Genomic DNA, 20,506 nt, shown 5'->3' with positions numbered 1-20,506 from the left:
ATGAAGAATAATTTACTGTGGCTGACAAACTATCGATATTTCAACCACTTAGGCATGACTTTGGCAGTTGACGATTAAGACTCTTGGAAGATCGAAAGCAAGATGCAACACAAATCTATATCCTTTTTAATTGCTCAACAATCGACCCCTACATCGAGTAAGTATACTTGATATGTAACACTAAGTTCTATACGTGCGTACATGGTTCGGTAATATAAATATTTGTTATGTGTAGACGATTTGATCTGGAGTTGCGAAGAGAACTTTCACATCTCACTGATTCAGAAGTACAGAAAGAATATGAAAATAAGTTTGGGGCATGGTTGAAAGAGTTGATAAGGATGATGACATGCATTCTTTTCATGTAAACAACAATATGTTAATTAATTGGTCGTGATTACAGTCATTATTTATGCTTGTAGGTCCGCCATGGTGATATTAATGATCAAGGAATATGTGATTTATAAAATAGTCTGACCAAAGTTGTACAATGTTATAACAGGTATATCGTAAATGGTTATCAATTTCATACAAAAGACTACGGTGTAAACAAGTCAATGATGAATACTGGCATGTGTGTCAAGGGTAGCAATTATGGTGAAAATAAACTTGACTACTACAGTGTTATTGAAGAAATAATGGAGCATAAATAATACGATAACTTTATTCAAGTGTCATTGGTTTGATCCCACAATAACAAGAGTTGACAAAACCTCAAGCATTGTAGAGGTAAATCATAAATCAAGGTTTGGAACATATGAACCATTCATATTAGCCTCGCAAGCTCAACAAGTTTACTATACTTCATATTTGAATACAAGTCAGATAGAAATGAATGGTGAGCGGTTTGCAAGGTAAAGTTTAAACTATACCCCGAGTATGATCAGTTACAAGAAGACAAGATTGCTGAAGAGGGTGATTACTATCAATCAGATGATATTTATGGCTTTTCTTATGGTCATTATATCACACATGGTTTGCATGTCACATCTCCATTGTCTGATGGCACATGTATAGAAGAATGTGATCCAAATGATATACCAAGTGGATGGACACCTAATGAAGATGACGACGAAGAGGAGGAAGAGGAAGAAGAAGAATATGAAAGTCAAACAAGTGATGAGGAAGCATACTCGAGCTAGTGAAGTACATCTTGTAATACATACCACATAAGTTTTACATATGCTCTTATTTTTGTAGTTTGGAGTCCATGCTAGTCATGGTTGTAGTTAGCGAGATATTGGAGTATGTTTGCTGCAGGTATATGTTTCACATGACTGTATCCATGCTTGCATGAAGTTATTTTTTATTTGATTATGTATCCATGTTTATGAAATTACATATCATGTTACATTTCATGCATACTTAGCATGTACATGCATAATTATAAAACTGATTCATGTAGGACCTTTAAATCTTTACATTTCATGCATATGTCATGTTCATGCTAAGATCAAGAGTTATGTAACTGATCCAAATAACATTTTTATTTGTTAGAATATGGTTCATGGAGGTCACAGTGGTCGAGCACCCAATAGTTGAGGACCAAGTGAAGGTCGTGAGACATCATTAGGTAGATGTCTCTGTGTTATATTTAAATATAGAAATTCATTATATTTTTTCTTATATATTGATATAAAAATTGTTACTTGTTAATTGTCTTTATAGGATCTCAGCTCAGTGATAGCCAGTATCAGCCTTCGTCTTCACGTAATCCTTCAATAGGTATATTATTTAAATAAATGTACAGTTGATTAGTTTATATGTGCATTATGTGAATTTCTAACTCATTATTTTGTACATGATGTTTCACCTGCATATGACCCACCTACACCAGGTACTCATAAAAATCATGAGACAACGTCGGATGCAGGGTCTTCTTAGTCTGACACACGATGACTCATTCAAATAGTATATATCGATAGCCGATCGTAAGTATTACATTGTCACTTGTCCAATACTTATCTTATAAATATTGTATATTGATAGTTGATTGTTAATGTGTACCAATTCATGTGCAGTGCGAGGTTCGAGCCACAAGAAGTAATACGAGAAATTAGGAAGTCACTACTTCAGCATCTACCAGGACCGGTCGCTCAATGGAAAGAGTACCCGAAGGAGGTGTTGAAAAGATTATGGTCCTCATTCATGGTATAAAATAGTTTATCATAGCTAATGTGTTTCATATATATTTTTTTGTTATAGTCATGTGCACTAACTTTTTGAAATTATTTATAGGCTTTTAATCGCTTCGCGACCACAAAGGAGGAGTAGGACGCGATGATAGTGTAGCAGAAGATGGTTGTCAATCGATTTGTTGACATGCTGCACAATATGAAGACTGCAACAATAAAAGCAGCTAGTGGGCTAGATGATCCACTGCAATGGAATGGCCATGAGCCTTCTACTATCAGGATAGATTATTGGGATGTAATGTGCGACAAGTGGGCGAGCCATGAATTTCGAAATCGCTCAGCAAAGGCTGCATAGAACCGAGCAAAGATGCTCGATGCCTATCTACACACAGGTAGTTCTAGGACTTTTGGGAGCCACCAAAAGAAAATGGTAACTTATTAATATATATTGTCAAATTTATAAGTATTTGAGCATACTTTCTAATTGATTTTTTTATCATTTAACCTTGTAAGAAGCCAAAAAAGAAGGCATTGTGCCTTACAAGAATGTGTTTGTTGAAACACATAAACGTAAGAGCACATGAGAGTTCGTATCAGAGAAGGTGAGAGCGACAATGGTATGTATTTATTATATTAATAAATATTGTAATATACAAGTTACCATGATTTACATTATCATAAACATTATAATTCTTAATTATTAATTCCTACTGTAATCATTACTTTGTAGGAGCCATACGAGCAGCAGATGGTAGAGCGATATGGCGATGACTCCACTCAGGATCCGCCTTTTGTTCTTGCAGCATGGGTGACTGCAACCAGTGAACCTAAAAAAGGTTGTATATTCGGGTTTTGGAGTAACATTAACACCACACCAGTCATTGCCTTACGTAGTCAGGGCTCTCAGAGTTCTCCTGCCAGCATCAACTCCCACCATCCTATTGACCCTGTTGTTTCTTGGTATGGTGTTCGCCAGCTTCTTTAGGACACAATACGTGACTTTTTACATAAAGTCATTCCCAACCTTGTCCATAATGAGTTGTGCAACTTTTTTCGGGACAGGAGAACTTCGTCTACATTCAACATGAGTTTTGATGCCCGTCGGGTATGAATGATTGAATCACTATGAATTTTTATTGCTAGCATTAGAACACATATATGCATGATTGAATCACTATAAAATTTTTGACAATCTTATAACACATATATACACGATTGAATCACTATGATATATTTTTGGACAACCTTAGAACACATATAAGCATGATTTCATCAATATCAAAGTTTGTTGACTGCCTTATAACACATATATGCATGATTGAATTACTATGAAAGTTTTTTGACAACCTTAGAACACATATAGGCATGATTTCATTACTATGAAAGTTTTTTTACTACCTTACAACACATATATGCATAATTGAATTACTATAAAAGTTTTATGGCAACCTTAGAACACATATAAGAATGATTTCATCACTATGAAAGTTTTTTGATAGTCTTATACCATATATATGCATGATTAAATTACTATGAAAGTTTTTTGACAACCTTATAATACATATAAGCATGATTTCATCACTATGAAAGTTTTTTTACTGCCTTAGAACACATATAAGCATGATTTCATCAGTATGAAAGTTTTTTGACTGCCTTATAACACATATAAGCATGATTTCATCACTATGAAAGTTTTTTAACTGCCTTATAACACATATATGCATGATTAAATTACTATAAAAGTTTTTTGACAACCTTAGAACACATATAAGCATGATTTCATAACTATGAAAGTTTTTTGACTGCCTTATAACACATATAAGCATGATTTCATCACTATGAAAGTTTTTTGACTGCTTTATAACACATATATGCATGATTGAATTATTATGAAAGTTTTTTGACAACCTTAGAATACATATAAGCATGATTTCATCACTATGAAAGTTTTTTTACTGCCTTATAACACATATAAGCATGATTTCATCACTATGAAAGTTTTTTGACTGCCTTATAACACATATATGCATGATTGAATTACTATAAAAGTTTTTTGACAACCTTAGAACATATATAAGCATGATTTCATCACTATGAAAGGTTTTTTACTGCCTTATAACATATATAAGCATGATTTCATCACTATGAAAGTTTTTTGACTACTTTATAACACATATATGCATGATTGAATTACTATGAAAGTTTTTTGACAACCTTAGAATATATATAAGCATGATTTCATCACTATGAAAGTTTTTTTACTGCCTTATAACACATATAAGCATGATTTCATCACTATGAAAGTTTTTTTACTGCCTTATAACACATATAAGCATGATTAAATTACTACGAAAGTTTTTTGACAACCTTAGAATATATATAAGCATGATTTCATCACTATGAAAGTTTTTTTACTGCTTTATAACACATATAAGCATGATTTCATCACTATGAAAGTTTTTTTACTGCCTTATAACACATATAAGCATGATTTCATCACTATGAAAGTTTTTTTACTGCCTTATAACACATATATGCATGATTGAATTACTATAAAAGTTTTTTGACAACCTTAGAACATATATAAGCATGATTTCATCACTATGAAAGTTTTTTTACTGCCTTATAGCACATATAAGCATGATTTCATCACTGTGAAAGTTTTTTGACTGCTTTATAACACATATATGCATGATTGTATTACTATGAAAGTTTTTGACAACCTTAGAATATATATAAGCATGATTTCATCACTATGAAAGTTTTTTTACTGTCGTATGACACATATAAGCATGATTCCATCACTATGAAAGTTTTGTTACTGCCTTATAACACATATATTCATGATTGAATTACTATAAAAGTTTTTTGACAACCTTAGAACACATATAAGAATGATTTCATCACTATGAAAGTTTTTTTACAACCTTAGAACACATATAAGCATGGTTTTATCATTATGAAAGTTTTTTTACTGCCTTAGAACACATATAAGCATGATTTCATCAATATAAAAGTTTTTTTACTTCCTTATAACACATATAAGCATGATTTCATCACTATGAAAGTTTTTTTACTGCCTTATAACATATATATGCATGATTGAATTATTATAAAAGTTTTTTGACAACCTTAGAACACATATAAGAATGATTTCATCACTATGAAAGTTTTTTTACTGCCTTATAACACATATATTCATGATTAAATCACAATGAAAGATTTTTTACTACCTTAGAATACATATATGCATGATTGTGATATATAACACATTTATTTGACAACCTTATAAACCATACATGCATGCTTGAATCGCTATGACATTTTTTTGAGAACCTTAGAACACATATCTGCATGATTGAATCACTATGAATTTTTTTTGTCAGCCTTAGAACACATATACGAATTATGTTAATGTTCTTCACTTTATTGCTAGTCTATGTGTCATTCAGCTATGTTACTTTGATTTCCTTATATTAGGTGCATTGCATATAATTTATTTCATTATATTTTATTTATCAATACTAACATTTTGGTTCTCTTGTAGGATGCTGGATATGATCATCGTAAAGGAGCTGATGCAGACATGAATGAAGGGGCAGATTGACACAATGAAGGGGATGATGCTTCAAATCTTGGCAATGATTAGATTCATGTGTTGAATTTGTTGCAAGTACTTGTTGTTTCAAACAAAACTCTTTGTATATGTTCACTTGTAACTAATTAGTACTTGACGAGGATTATAGTGGGTTGTTAAATTTGTTTTACTTATACCTTGTGCTAAATTTGTTTCTCCTGCTTTGTATATGTCTTTTTTATGTGTACTTTGTTTGTTATACACAGGTTATATAAATTGTATAACGATAAAATTTTTCTCGATATTTCTATTTTAATTTTTTTTTTTATTTTGCGACGGATTAGCGATAGATATTTTATGTTGCTAATATTCATTGCAAATGTAGCGACAAATTAGAGACGGATATTCATCTGTCTCAAAAACTGAATCAGTCGATGTTTTGCGACTGAATGTAATCTGTCACTATGCCGTCGTTAATTGGGCGATGAAATTTAGCGACAGAAACGTATCCTTTATGAAATTTTAGCTACAGCTTAGCATCGGATATGTATCTGTCGCAAAACCAAATTCAGTCCTTATTTAGCGATGGATCATGACATTCACTAATCCGCCACGAATTAGCGACATATCAGTTCTGTCACTAATTAGCGACATATCAGTTCTGTCACTAATTAGCGACCAAGAAATTATGAGGGACGCTATCCATCGCTAAGCCATCGCCAATCCGTTGCTAAACGGATTAGCGATAGATTTGGGACGGATTATCGATAGATAGCGTTCGTCGCTAATCTGCAAATTTCTTGTAGTGTAAAGCAATTTCTTTATTTATTTACTCTTAAAATTTTACAGGTTTTACAATCTGATCACAATTGCCTTCTAATTTCTGAGCAACTAAGTGAAGCCCTTTAAGTTTTTTCCGAATGTGGACCTCATGCTGAATGTAATAGGTTGGTGAAGCATAGTTGTGGAGTCAGTTAAGGGTTGTCCTATGGTGGCGTTAGGAAAACTTGATGGGGTCAGATTCAATCTCCGGGTTTGGAATAAGTACAAGTTTGGCAATATTTTGGAAAGAGTATTAGATATTCAACTTCAGCTTGAATTGGTTCAACGCCAAGGAGATATGGGAGACATTGAGGCCTTTGAGAAGGAAAGAAGATTAAAGGATAAGCTTGCTCTAGAATTGGAAAGTGGAACTTTTTTTGGAGACAAAAGTCTGAGATTTGATCATAAGGGTGGAGAAGAGGCTCCATAGCTGGAAGACTTTGTAAGCTTTCGTATGCGGGAAGGAGGTGTCTTATCATTCATGCTCTTTCTACTGTCCCGATTTTTTTGGATGTTAGTATTTCGGCTTCCAAAGTCGGTTATTCATGCTTTAGGAGAGAGCTTTCACTCATTTTCTGTGGAACAGTTTGGAAGAGGAGCATCATCCTCAATAAAAATGGCAGCAGTTGTGTAAGCCAACTAACGAAGGTGGTATTGGGTTACCGTCTTTGGAAGAAACTAAAAAAGCCAATCTAACCTTTTTGGGTTATTGCATTGTGCATAAAGACACTGTGGGCGCAGTTTATGAGAATCAAATATCTAAGGAGTTTATGGATGAAGTCTGCAAAAGAAATTGTTTACTAGCAACATGACTTTCGAGAATATATAGCAAATTATTATTTTTTAGTCACAGCAAATTATTTTTTGTGAGCAGTTTTTGAAACCAAGATACATAGGAAATGTAGGGACTCACATTGTTTCATTCTCATGTAAATGTAAGGCTTTACGTAGGAATGGGCACAGATTTTTTAAAACTCCTACCAAACTCAGTTAAATGTGAAATAGATTTACACATAAAAAGTGATAAGTGGCAGAAAAAATTAATAAAAAGTGGTAGGTGGTGGAAAAAACCTTGGCCCACGCACTTTTCCATGTAAATGGAATCAAACAAACGATGGAGATGTCCCTTGATAGACTCATTCACCAAAAGCTTCCACAATTACTTATGAAGACTCCATTCATGTATTTTTGTAATGAAAACAAGTAACATCAGAACTCTAGCGAAGACCACAAATGAGATTATTACATAATCGCTTATTCAATTTTTATTCTTGGTAACATGGGCTGTTGTGGCACATCAGCTCTGGTTGTACCTTTTGAACTTTACTGCCAAAGCTATTGTTACCAAGCACCAACCAGTGAATATCATTCTTATAGAGGTAAACACCAAGGTTCCCACACCGAACCTTGCAAGTCTTGCAAGCACTAGGACAAAAGACCAGCTTGTAGTCGTCACCTTCTTTCTTTATCCTGAACCAATTCTTCAATGTGGCTCGGCCTGGGTTCCCAACCTCCCCACCGTACCTCACAAACATTTGCGGTGTCTTCTTCTCGACCGGAGCCAAGGTCCAGACGTAAGAGCAGATATTTGATTTGTAGGGCTCGATGTTCAGGTCCGTCGACAGCTGGACCAAGTTCATGCTGTTGACCGGCCTAAAAGTTGAGGGAACTCCATCTGGAGTGGAAATGTGTACTTGGGTAACATAAAGTGGTCATTGGGGTCCATTGCGAGAACCCGACTGCAAGCCACCATAGCTATCTATTTGGGCCAGCAATATGTAGTAGTAGATGCCGGCTTACCCTCTGTGTCTCTGACCCATTCTGGATGGGCTCCAGCTGAGCTGGTTGAGATCAAGAAGAGAATGGCCAGTGAGAAGATGACGGACATGGTTATTTGGATGAAGAGAAACGAGTGAGGGTTGGCCCTTTTAATATATTGTTTATGTATGTTTAAAGTACTATGATTTTAAGGGAAAAATATTGCTCCTAAATGAAATTTTCTCTAATTTTTTGTTGAGATTTGGAGGTCATGTATATCTAAATATTTGGAAAGGATTAGGTGGTTCAACTTCAAAGCGGCTCTGTTAGATATTCAGTGAGGAACCACCCACTGCCTGGGCTTTTGGATATCGGACCCAGTAATTTTTGAGCTTGGGCTGCATGTGCAGCCTAAAATCCAGAGAAGACATGGGTCTGAGGTTGCCCCAATAGTATAGAGGTTCAGGTGGAACAAATTCTCAATGTGGTCCATCCCAACCTGATCTTAATGTGGATAAGTAACTAATTACATGTCCTAGGAATGTGTAATTGGATTAGAATATGTGTCGGATTTGGATTCAGAAGTAAAACTCTAAACCAATCCAAATCTGGTTCTTAATCAGATGATCTTTACTCTGTGGAATCCAACGAATGGATTCAGATTCAGTCAGGTATGTAACCCTAAAATGAATCATTGGCATCCATAGGCAGGCTTTCCATATATGGCCCCCGACCTGACTGGATCCTGATAAGGGCCAGGTGCAGCCCAAACCCATTAAGGGTCTCTTCTGGTTGTCATAGGATTGAGATTGGGCCCTGGCTTTCCAGGGTCTAACGGGTATTGGGTCTAGTTAAACTACAAAAGTTGACGTTAAAACGTCAAAAATTCATCAAGAAAACTCTGTGGAACCTAAAGACCTTGAATGGCACTCTCCCAAGAGCCCAAGTTGATACGCTGGTTCTTGTTAGAGTGCTGCACTTGGGGGTTGGTGGGCAACTGGGAAAAACGAGGGGATTGGACGATCATTACCATCAACACTACATGAATCCAGAGAGATGGATTAGGCGATATATTTTATTGAACATGCGACATTTCCCCATTTACCTTTGGAAAATTATTGAATGACTGAGTTCATGTTGGAAAATTTTGTTCATCTCTGCGAGCACAACACAATAGAGAAAACCCACTAAACCTACTAAATGAAAATTTGTGTTAAACTCTCTCTCTCTCTCTCTCTCTCTCTATAAAAATATATATAAATAAGAAAATGAAAACCTACAAAATACAAAACATATTAAATGAAACATGCTATTGGATTTTCATGAATTTCAGAATTCCCTGTAATCTATATGCTTGTTTTGTAGGAATCCTGTCTTGGAACATTTGATTTCGATGCTCGGATAGGTAGATAGATTTTTATAAGGTTTCAAAAATCAACAGCCTACAATTTTCACGTGGTAGCTCGCTCACGCTGTGTACTACAAATATGAAGCAAACTCATTCACTTTGGTATGGTGCCAGTAGATGGAGACGTGTTCTGCCAGTACATAAATGAGTCGGAAGATATGCATGTACCCAAATAGCCAAAGTGAAAACCAGTTACCACAACCTGAATATAGGAAGGACTCAACATTTGCAGGCCTTCACAACTAATGGTCCTCGATCATGTGATACTGGGGTTGAAAGCCTATCAAGCCAGCAAGCTACCGATAAGAAAGAGAACCCTCAAACCACTGATGAACACACGTTCCACCAGTTAAATCTTTTGGCAATCAATAGATTAAGTTCGCCAGGCTCTTGCTTGTAAAATTGACCGTACACGACTCGGGAAAATACAAGTCAGCTTCATCACAAGCTTCCTTTGAGATGTGTGGGCACGAACTCACATCCAAATGATTCAATGATTTGCAGCAGTCGAGCAACGCTCTTATCCCACTTACAGTAAGTTTTGTGCAGTTGCTGGCTTTCAAAGTCCTTAAACGGGATTCAGTTCCCATTACCAAACCAAAGAAAGCCTCGTCGGTTATCTTGTCGCAATGTGAAATGTAAAGCTCCTCTAGATTGAAGCAGTGTGAGAAGATGCATTTCAAGGAACCGTCCGAAATGTTCAAGCACCAGTCCATCAGCAGATTCCTCAGGCTGCCACTAGAGGTGAGCGCCAAATGTGTTATGGACTCGTCGGTGATATTTCTGCACCCAGTAATCACCAGTGTCTCCAGACTACTGCAACAATTTGCCAAGGAAAACAAAGAGTCATCACCAATCTTGAAGCAATCTGAGAGTTTCATGGCCTTCAGAGAGGCCCTGCAGGCATTGGCAACGCTTGAAACCCCAATATCTCCCACTTTGGTACATTTGCTGATGTCGAGAAACTTTATCACATGACATCCATCAGCCAAAACATACAGTCCAGTGTCTGTAATATTGCAGCATCCGTGCAAAACCAACTCCTCAAGATGATGGCAGCTTTTGGATAAGACACGCAGGAACCTGTCTGAAACTAATTTGCAATTAGAAAGATTAAGCAGCTTCAAGCGACAGCATCCTTCAGCGATGGCTGATAATCCCTTGTCTGATATCTTTTTGCAGTTGGAAACATCTAATGATTGAAGGTAAGGAAGACCTTTACCAAGCTCCTCCAATCCGACATCCGTAATGTCTGTATACATCAAAGGGATTATTGAATTGTAAAAGGGTTCCAATTTCAAAAACTCAGGAGAATTGAGAGAATGGATTAAAGAAACAAAACAGTATTCAAACTCTACCACATTCTTCTAGTGTACAACAAGGTGATCAGATAGTCTAAAACCTCCTAAGAGTATTATCAATACAGTGCTTCTCATACTTATCAATTGGAAAGACAACCTGGCGAATGCATGCGCTAGACCAAACTGCACAAAGCGGTGAAAGTATCTCAAAATTGAAAGTGATAGAGATGTTCCAATGCAGATGTGGTGTTGTGCATGTAACTGGTAGATGTAGAAAGGAACTTGAAGGTCAAAAGAAGTTCCATCCATGCCTAGATATCCATTAAGCTTGTTTGCAGTATTATGCTAATCCTAGAGAATCAAGGGCACCAGTGTACCTCAGGCTACCAGATGGTTACCAGCAAGAAACTGATAAAAACCCCATGAAACATCAGTTGCAGGTGCTTAAGAACCAAATATTGGATTGCCAGTGTCAAAAATAATGCAGTCCTGCCTAAAGTGCTACTTTAGAACAGTTTCTTACACCAAACACATTTGAATACTCATTCTTTATAATCATATTCTATTTAGTTGATAAAAAACAATATTCTCTCAAGTTCATCTGAAAAAATGCCACTGCCCTTGATGAATCACCATATTGATTCAACCAAGATTGTATGTATAGTACCCGACGATACATATCGTAACTTTGGGAGAAACCAATATGATTGTATCTTTACCGGATGTATCGTACGATACACCCTTGTATCATGTTATTGTAAAAGTATCTCCAACAAGATACCAAGAACAATATTATAATATTCTTGGAAACAAAAGTGAGCACACACGCACAACAAGAACACTTGCGCACAAAGAGCGCAACACAAACTCACAAATGCGCAAATGCGAACCCAAAAGTTATAAGTTTCACTAAAAGAGCTTGGGCTATAATCCCACAAGCATACAAATACAAGGGAGGAAGCCCTTATTTATAGGGCAAGAGAGAGCCTTGGGAGGGGCTCCACACATAGTAGTTGGAGGGAGTCCAACGACTAGTGTGCTGGCCCCCCCAAGGTAAAGTACATGAAAAGAAAAAAAAGAAAAAGAAAATTGTAAAAATAAAGTACAATCATATTCAAGAAATTGAATATGCATAAAAAAACTAAACTACCCCTACGACTACTATTAGGAAATATATATATATATAATAAGTAGATACATAGACATATGGAAGGTCAATGATTTCTTTGAGATATACCTCACGAACATAGCGGCAGTCCATCTCGATGTGTTTAGTCTGCTCATGAAAAGTGTGATTTTTCGTAATATAAATTGCACTTTTGTTGTCACAACACAGCTTGGTGGGTCCTTCTATTGTGATCCCCATGTCTTCTAGCAACTGATGAATTTATACAATTTTCATAGTAGTAGTTGTCATGGCACGATATTCAGCTTCAGCTGAAGATAGAGAAACTTTTTATTGCTTCTTACATCTCCATGAAATCAGTGAGTCTCCTAAGAACAAACAAAAACCAGTGGTGGAGTGACAGTTATTTGGGTCACCTCCCCAATCAGAGTCAGTATAAGCAATTAACTTTAAATCTGAAGAAGAAGAAAGAAAAACTCCCTTATTTAAAGTACCCTTTATGTATCTTACGACTCGCAAGATGACACTCATGTAGACTGAAATTGGTGCATGCTGAAACTGGCTTGCAGTATGGACTGCATGAGAGATATCGGGTCTGGTAATACTCAGATACATCAATGATCCAACAAGTTGTTTGTAGGGAGTACGATCCGAAAGAGTAACACCATCATCAATTTTCATTTTAGCTCCTACTATAGCAGGAGTTTCACAAACCTTTTCATCTGTAATACATGACATGTTAATGATCTCATAAGCAAGCTTAGTTTGAAATAAGAAATACCCTTTATGAGAGTGCTACTTCAATTCCCAAAAAATAAGTTAGAAAACTCAAATCAGACATTTCAAATTTATCTTTTAAAATTGATGTTATACTCTTAACTCCATTAGAATCACTTCCGGTGATGAGCATATCATCCATATACAACAGCAAAATCACAATCCCCATATTGAATTTTCTAACAAACAAAGTAGTGTCAGTAAAACAAGAAGAAAATCCATTTTCCAGCATTACTCAGTTAAATCTATCATACCAAGCCTTAGGGGCTTGCTTTAGGCCATAGAGTGCTTTTCTAAGATGAAGCAATTTCCCTTTTGGAGTCTCCATTCGAGGTGGGGATCCATATAAACTTCCTCATTCAAATCACCATTCAGGAAGGCATTATTAACATCCATTTGATAGATGTTTCAATTGTTAATGAATGCAACAGTGATGAGACAATGAACAGTGACCATACGAGCTACTGGAGCAAAGGTCTCCTCATAATCAATTTCATATTCTTGACTATACCCCTTTGCAACCAGTCGAGCCTTATATCTTTTGAAGGATTCATCACTCTTAGTCATAACCTTAAATATCCATCTACATCCTATTGTTTTCTTACCTCTAAGAAGGTCTTGAAATTTCCATGTTTTGGCTCTTTTCAGAGCTCGGAGTTCATTATTCATGGCAGCTATCCATTCAGGACATTTTTGTGCTTCCTCGAAGTTTCTAGGTTTTATATATGAATGAATGGCGCTTAGACATACTCTATGTTTAGGTGAGAATGATTCATATGAGATGAACCTAGAAGGAGTTTTTCTATGTCTTTCGGTCCTACGAAGGTTCTCCTCACCTTGAGGAGCAGTCCTACTATCAGCATCATATCTTTCAAGGACACTTCTGAAGGTGTTTCTATCTCTATGGGTATAGGTGATGGGGTCCCTAGGAGGTTCTTCATCAACACGTTGAGGAAATGGGGAAGACACAGGACTGGTTTCCCTGGTTTCATTATCACTGGAGTCATTCTAATTTGTCTCATCGTCACTAGTATCATCACTTTCAGTTAACAGATCAAATAAAAAGGAATAATCTATGTTTTTGGCATTAGATTCAAGGTTTTCGAAACCACTAAGATTTTTCAAAAAACTTACATTTCTATAAACATACAAGTTAGTCATTTTTAACATCATAACATTGAAAACCCTTTTGGGTTTCGGAATAACCAAGAAAGGCGCAAGGAATGGCCTTTGGAGAAAGTTTATCGTTTTTATCGGTAAGAACAAAACATTTAAATCCAAAAACCCTCAACCTGCTATAATCAGGTTCTTTCTCGTACAATTTTTCAAATGGGAAAATCTTGTTCAAATTTTTTGATGGAAGTCTATTTATGAGATAGACTGATGCAAGAGTCACCTCAGCCCAGAGTTTCTTTGGAATATTTTGCGAAATGAGCAAGGTTCTAGTTTTCTCAATGATATGTCTATGCTTTCTTTCAGCTAACCCATTTTGTTGAAGGGTTTTAGGACAAGATTTTTGATGGAGGATACCATAACTTTCAAGGTAACTCTTGAACTCGTTTGAAAGGTATTCGCCACCAGAGTCGGATCTAAGAATTTTTAAAATTTCATTGAATTGATTAAAAACCATCGTATGAAAAATTTTAAAAACTGAAAATACTTCATGTTTCTGTTTAAGAAAATATATCCAACAAAATCTAGTGTAATCGTCCACAAAAATCACATAGTACGAGAATCCTCCTTTAGATATTACAGGAGTCGGACCCCATACAGCGAAATGAACAATTTCAAAGGGTTTTGTCGTAAACATGGATCTTTGTGAAAAAGGTATACTTTTTATTTTCCCGAGAATACATTCATTACATACAAAATCTTCTTTACAAAGATGTTTAATAAAAGGCAAATACGATATTTTAACAATGTTGGGATGTCTCAGTCTCTTATGTCATACATGAATATCTTTGTTTTGAGCAACATTACAAAATTGATTCTTAGGAATTTGAAGAAAATCAACATAGTAGAGGTCTCATCTCCTAGAGCCTTCCCCAATCAATCTCCCGGACCGGCGATCCTGTATCCAACATTTGTTAGAGGAGAATTTTATATCGCAACCATGGTCCGAGAGTTGAGAAAATGAAAGTAAATTTAAACTTAGTTTTCGTACAAGACGAATTTTTGGAATAAAGAAATCTTGTTTTTCAAAATTACCTATTCCTTTAATTTCAAGAGGTGTTCCATCCGTCGTTGAGACAAAAGATGGAAGAGAATTTTTAGAAAACTCAGAAAGAGAACAAGCACTCGAGGTCATGTGAAAAGATGCACCGGAATCTAGAAGCCAAGGTGTCTTACCGGGAGGTGAGGAAGTAGTCATGGCGGCTCTGGAAATCCCTCCCTTGAGAAGAGGTTGTAAGGCTTCTACAATTTGTTGAAGAGAAAGGGATCCATTTGACGATGATGGTCGTTCCTCCGATTGAGATGTCATAGTTGTTGCAAGCAATTTCTTCCATTTTGGGCAAATAGGTTTAATATGCCCCGGCTCTTTACAAAAATGACATGTAAGCTTGCTATAGTCTCTCTTTGCTCCTTGACTACTTGAGTTTTGATTCTTGAAGTGAGGGGGCTTGTAGGTCTTTAAATTATTCTCCGGTCTTGATACGTCATTAGCACCTTCATTTTCTTCAATTTGAGGAGTAGCAAGAACACTTGGATGGTTCTTGCTAATTCCCATGCGAGTCTCTTCCCCACTAAGTTTAGTAATTACATCTTCAAGAGAACAAGAAGTGAAAGCGGATAAAAGGGAAGACCGGATTTGTTCAAATTCGGGCCTAAGCCCATTCAAAAAATTGAAGAACCTATCTTTTTCTAATTGTTTGTAGTGAAGCTCTATTGCTTCTCCACTCCATTTTGGTTCGAGCATGGCAAGCTCGTCCCAAATAGAAGAGAGCTCGGCAAAGTACTCTCTTATAGACATTTCTCCTTGTTGAAGTGTTAGTGCCCTCTTTTGAAGATAATATTTATGGGATATATCCCTAGACGTGTACATCTTCTCAAGATATTCCCAAGCTTGAGAGGCCTTCTTGAACTTGATTATATTTGCATTGATTCTTGTTTCTACGAAGGAAAAAATCCAAGAGAGGATTTTACAATTCCTCATTTCTCATTCCTCATGCTTTTTTGAGTACTCTTCAAGAGCTTTGCTTCTTTCTTCTCCATCGAGAATTTTAATTTCACCCCCATTAACAATGGTTATTTTCGATTCTGGTTCGGGGATTGTGCCTTGCACATAACCCCATAGACCCTTTCCCTTTATATGAGCCTCCATGTTCCCGGCCCCAAACATGATAGTTAAATCCATTTAGCTTGAAGCCGAGAGCAAAATGAGACTCTTTTTCACCCATTAAGGAGCAAAAGAGGGAGGGAGAAATATGCACCAACACGAGATTTTAAGCTCTTACTTGCACAAGATTCTTCCAAAATATTTGAGAAGCAAGCTCCACCACTTCAATCTTTAAATGTCTAAAGGCACGTTTTTCAAGGCACTCGAAAAACAAATAAATACACGATCCTTTATCGCCAACGTGGCTCTGATACCATGTAAAAGTATCTCCAACAAGATACCAAGAACAATATTATAATATTCTTGGAAACAAAAGTGAGCACACACGCACAACAAGAACACTTGTGCATAAAGAGCACAACACAAACTCACAAATGTGCAAATGTGAACCCAAAAGTCATAAGTTTCACTAAAAGAGCTTGGGCTATAATCCCACAAGCATACAAATACAAGGGAGGAAGCCCTTATTTATAGGGCAAGAGAGAGCCTTGGGAGGGGCTCCACACATAGCCGTTGGAGGGGGTCCAACGACTAGCATGTTGGCCCCCCCAAGGTAAAGTACATGAAAAGAAAAAATATAAAAAAAGAAAAAGGAAATTATAAAAATAAATTACAATCATATTCAAGAAATTGAATATGCATAAAAAGACTAAACTACCCCTACGACTACTATTAGGAAATATATATATTTTATATATATAATAAGTAGATACATATACATATATATTAATATATGTATATGTATTACCTTATATATATATAATATATAAAATAGATTACATGGTTGAATACATAATTTAACAGTTATATCGTACAATACAAGGCATATCGTAAGATACACCTTTGGCGCGCTTTAAAAAAAAAACAAGTTACTTTTTACTTTTGGAGTTTTAAATACCTTTGGAGGGCCGACTCTCTCATTTGTGTAGAGGCCATTAGAGGGGACCCACGCACCCTAGGAGTTGTGAGAACGATTTGAGAGCCGATCCGTGTGCAAGGGAGAGGGCTTTTGTGATTTTTTCAAGAGTACATTTTCACTCTTTTTTCACTTAAAAAAGTGGGTTAAGGTAAAAAAATCTCTATTCTATGTATGTAAACTTGTTGGCGAATATTTGTATGCTTATATTTTTTGGTGGTTAATTGATTATGTTTTATTTTAGATCTTTCGATGTCGTCTTCGTGTTCATCTTATAGAGATGATCTTGCATGGCAGAAGCATGGATGGTGTAACGCGACTAGGATCATCATTGAGATGCGGTAATATTATTAGAGATGAACTACATAGATTTAAGCAACATATTGATGTGTTCGTCAAAATCTACGTTCATGTGATTATCCATCTATTGTTGCCACTTTTCGTGTTGATGTTATTTTCGATGTTATTTTCGAATTTGAAGAAATAAAAAGAAGAATTTTGCAAAAATGAAAAGAAGAATGACTTCCAACCATTGTTTCAGATTCTGAAAATGATGATACGGTGACCCACTTGCCAAAAAAAATGATCGGAGATAAAAAGATCATCGCGTGGCAGTTGGATGCAATATTAAAGAATTATTTTCCTAATGTTTGGAAAATAGGCTCTAGTAGATAGTATAGTTTTAGAATCTTTATAGTTTAGAACTTTAGAGACAAAAATTGGCATGTAAGACGTTGGTTAAATGTAATATTTTTAGTTATTATGAATGCTTAGTAGTTTAGTTAGACTTATGACATTTAGTAAGACTTGAATGTAAATTTAATATTGTTAGTTAAGGCTTTAATTGTGTTTAAAATTTAAATTATGTTGTTGCTTTTTATTTACATATTGTTATTGATTTTAGCAGGAGAAGAAGAAGATGATAATTATGATTATTGAGGTTTTATATAATATTTTGTTTTCGTTTTTGTTTTTGTTTTTGTAATATAAAAGTGTGAGTCTTGTGGCATGTTCTTAATTGCAAGTCTTATGTAGCTCATAGAGACATAAATGCTTCATATGTGATTTTAAGGTTGTATTTTGTGCAATTTATCATTGTTTCATGTTTTGTGATTTTTTTAGAATTTTGCTAATTTTTTCTTATTTTTCTTGATTTTTTTGTAGATTTTGAAAAAAAATATTAAAAATTTATGATACGTTTATGATACAATGCGGTGTTACTTTGGGCATGACCGATATGGTTAATGATACAATACATACAACCTAGGATTCAACTACCAAAAGTAGACAATAAAAATTCCATGAAAAGAGATATGAAAAAACTCAAAAGACATTAAAGACAAGGAGAGAAGTAAGGTTTTTCACTTCCTCTCTTTTTATATAAAGAAATGAAGGAGAGAAAACAAAATGTCTGATTCGATGTCACCCTTTTCCCTTTTCTTGTTTCCAAACTGAGAAAATTTGGTAAGAAAACATATTTAAGCTTTCCTTTGAATGTACACAAACCCTTGCATTTATTTCCTTCTCTTGCTTGTTTCAGTTTTGGGTCAATAATAATGAGACAGTTTCAGTTCACATAGGCTTAATTTATTCCCTAAATCATTATGATGCTTTCCTGCATCATTTTCTTCATCTCCCTCATCTCTTCTTGAGATTTATTTTTCTCCCTTTGCCTGTGTGTGTGTGTGTGCACGTGTGCATGCCTGTGTCTGTGCACAAAGGGAAGGAGATTTTGGCTTACGTCCACACTCACATTCTTAGGTTTGTCATAATACATCTCATGTTCTGCTAACTCCTTTTCTATCCTCCTAATATTTGTGTCTCTTCTATCTGCAAAACATAATCAATTGTAATTTTCTAGAAAATAGTTGTTAGTTTTCGACTTGTACAATTCCTCTTTATACCTCTGGTAACAAATTTCTGGAATTGTTACTTATGATTTCCCCCTATATACTTAGAAGTTTATGTGGAATTCAAATGCAGCCAAAGTTTAACTATCGAATGCAGTAATGCAATGCATAAATTTAACCATTAAAAACTGAAGTCAACAAAAACAAATATCTCAGGAAACCTCAACAAGATCTGAAAACAAGAAGAAAACAATTTCTACAACATGGAAAACAACACTCTGCAAACACGTAATAATATATACTTTATGACCTGTAGAGCAATCCATACCACAGAAAACTTAATTAATCAATTTATCAAAACAAATTCCACCGACAGCACTCTCAACAAACAAGCCACAATGAACCCAAATACCAAAAACAGAAAACGACAAAAAACCCATCAAAACAGATAAAGTATCACCCATGAAAAAATAGAAAAAAAAATCTAAATAAGAATGAAAGAAAGGAAGAGAGACCATACTTTTACAGTGTGACAAACTGAGGATCTGTAGGCACCTGAATCCCTGAGCAGTCACAGCGAGGTCTTCGTTGGTTACACCGGGAAAGAACGACCTCGATGCAGACTGGGACATGTCCAGCTCCAGGACTCTGGAGAACCTGGCTGCCATCTTCCGCAGCATCAACGGCCCAGCCCTCACGCAGAGCTTCTTCCTCTGGGTGCTCTGCAGGAAGAGCCATCTCTTGCACACGAGAGAGTAGGTGTTCCTGTCACCGTCGCTTTGCAGCTTCCCCAATATCCCCCTCAGCTCGTCGTCCGTCAGGGCGTCGTTTATGCACAGCTCACCCTCCCTCTTCGCCATTGAATCGCACGCAGATAAATGAGAAAAAGACGAATCTACAAGAAGAAGGGGAGTGTGCAAAAAGGAGGGATTTTGATGGGGGCTCCGTAATACAAAACCCTAACCTTAATTTATGCATACATACCCCCAAAAAGTGATCCTTTCATCACCACATAGGGATTCAGCCACAGGGACAAGACTCAGGCAAATGACTCTCGGAAGGGAGGGGGAAAGGGAAGGATCATGATGGGTCGAAGGATTAGAAATAGCCTAACCCTAATTGGGCCCTCCCCTTCCCTGCCCTTCTTCCTCTGGTTGTTCCTTGCAGAATGCAGAATGGGGACGAAAAAGAAACGCTTTTATAATAGATGATTTTAATCAAGGACAGAAATGGGTTTTGACTTTCAAGGTGGCGCCCAGAGATGTACACGGATCGGAGTTATGCCGTGATCCGATCCGACATAGTTGGACACATTCAACAAATCGGAATACGAGTAGATACGTATCCCGGATCCCAATCCCGGGTGCCTTAAAAAAAATTGAATCAAGAGTCGGACCCTGTCAGGTCCAGACTGAGACTCGGATATTGATTTGGAAGTAAAGTATTAAAAACGAATCAGAACCCAATTATTAATTGGAAGTTGGAAGCAATAATTGGGC

The 20,506-nt window shown here is 36.1% G+C and overlaps 2 protein-coding genes across 2 annotated transcripts; both read right to left on the bottom strand.

Annotated features, from left to right (window-relative positions):
* Positions 1-7,799: 7,799 nt before the first annotated feature.
* On the bottom strand, positions 7,800-8,422 carry LOC149832360 (miraculin-like). The gene is made up of 2 exons (XM_090013232.1): positions 8,335-8,422; positions 7,800-8,209 (listed from the first exon to the last, which is right to left on the bottom strand). Exons 1-2 carry the CDS (start codon positions 8,420-8,422, stop codon positions 7,800-7,802), a joined length of 498 nt encoding a protein of 165 aa, XP_089869358.1.
* Positions 8,423-9,587: 1,165 nt separating this feature from the next.
* On the bottom strand, positions 9,588-20,173 carry LOC149832359 (uncharacterized). The gene is made up of 2 exons (XM_090014473.1): positions 19,528-20,173; positions 9,588-10,952 (listed from the first exon to the last, which is right to left on the bottom strand). Exons 1-2 carry the CDS (start codon positions 19,865-19,867, stop codon positions 10,066-10,068), a joined length of 1,227 nt encoding a protein of 408 aa, XP_089870599.1. The 5' UTR covers positions 19,868-20,173; the 3' UTR covers positions 9,588-10,065.
* Between the last annotated feature and the right edge of the window lie 333 nt (positions 20,174-20,506).

The sequence above is a fragment of the Nuphar pumila genome, chromosome 7, assembly GCF_984573655.1.
Source record: "Nuphar pumila chromosome 7, dmNupPumi1.hap1.1, whole genome shotgun sequence".
In the NCBI taxonomy this organism is placed as follows: Eukaryota; Viridiplantae; Streptophyta; class Magnoliopsida; order Nymphaeales; family Nymphaeaceae; genus Nuphar; species Nuphar pumila.
The sequence above is the reverse complement of the archived record's forward strand: the minus strand, read 5'-3'. Positions and strand labels throughout refer to the sequence as shown.

Excerpts from the sequence above, each read along its gene's own strand:
- LOC149832359 (XM_090014473.1), bottom strand. The coding sequence starts at position 19,867 with ATGGCGAAGAGGGAGGGTGAGCTGTGCATAAACGACGCCCTGACGGAC. Across the intron at positions 10,953-19,527 it reads CAGTTTGTCACACTGTAAAA|ACATTACGGATGTCGGATTG; the intron begins GTATGGTCTCTC and ends TGATGTATACAG.
- LOC149832360 (XM_090013232.1), bottom strand. The coding sequence starts at position 8,422 with ATGTCCGTCATCTTCTCACTGGCCATTCTCTTCTTGATCTCAACCAGC. Across the intron at positions 8,210-8,334 it reads ATGGGTCAGAGACACAGAGG|ATGGAGTTCCCTCAACTTTT; the intron begins GTAAGCCGGCAT and ends TTTCCACTCCAG.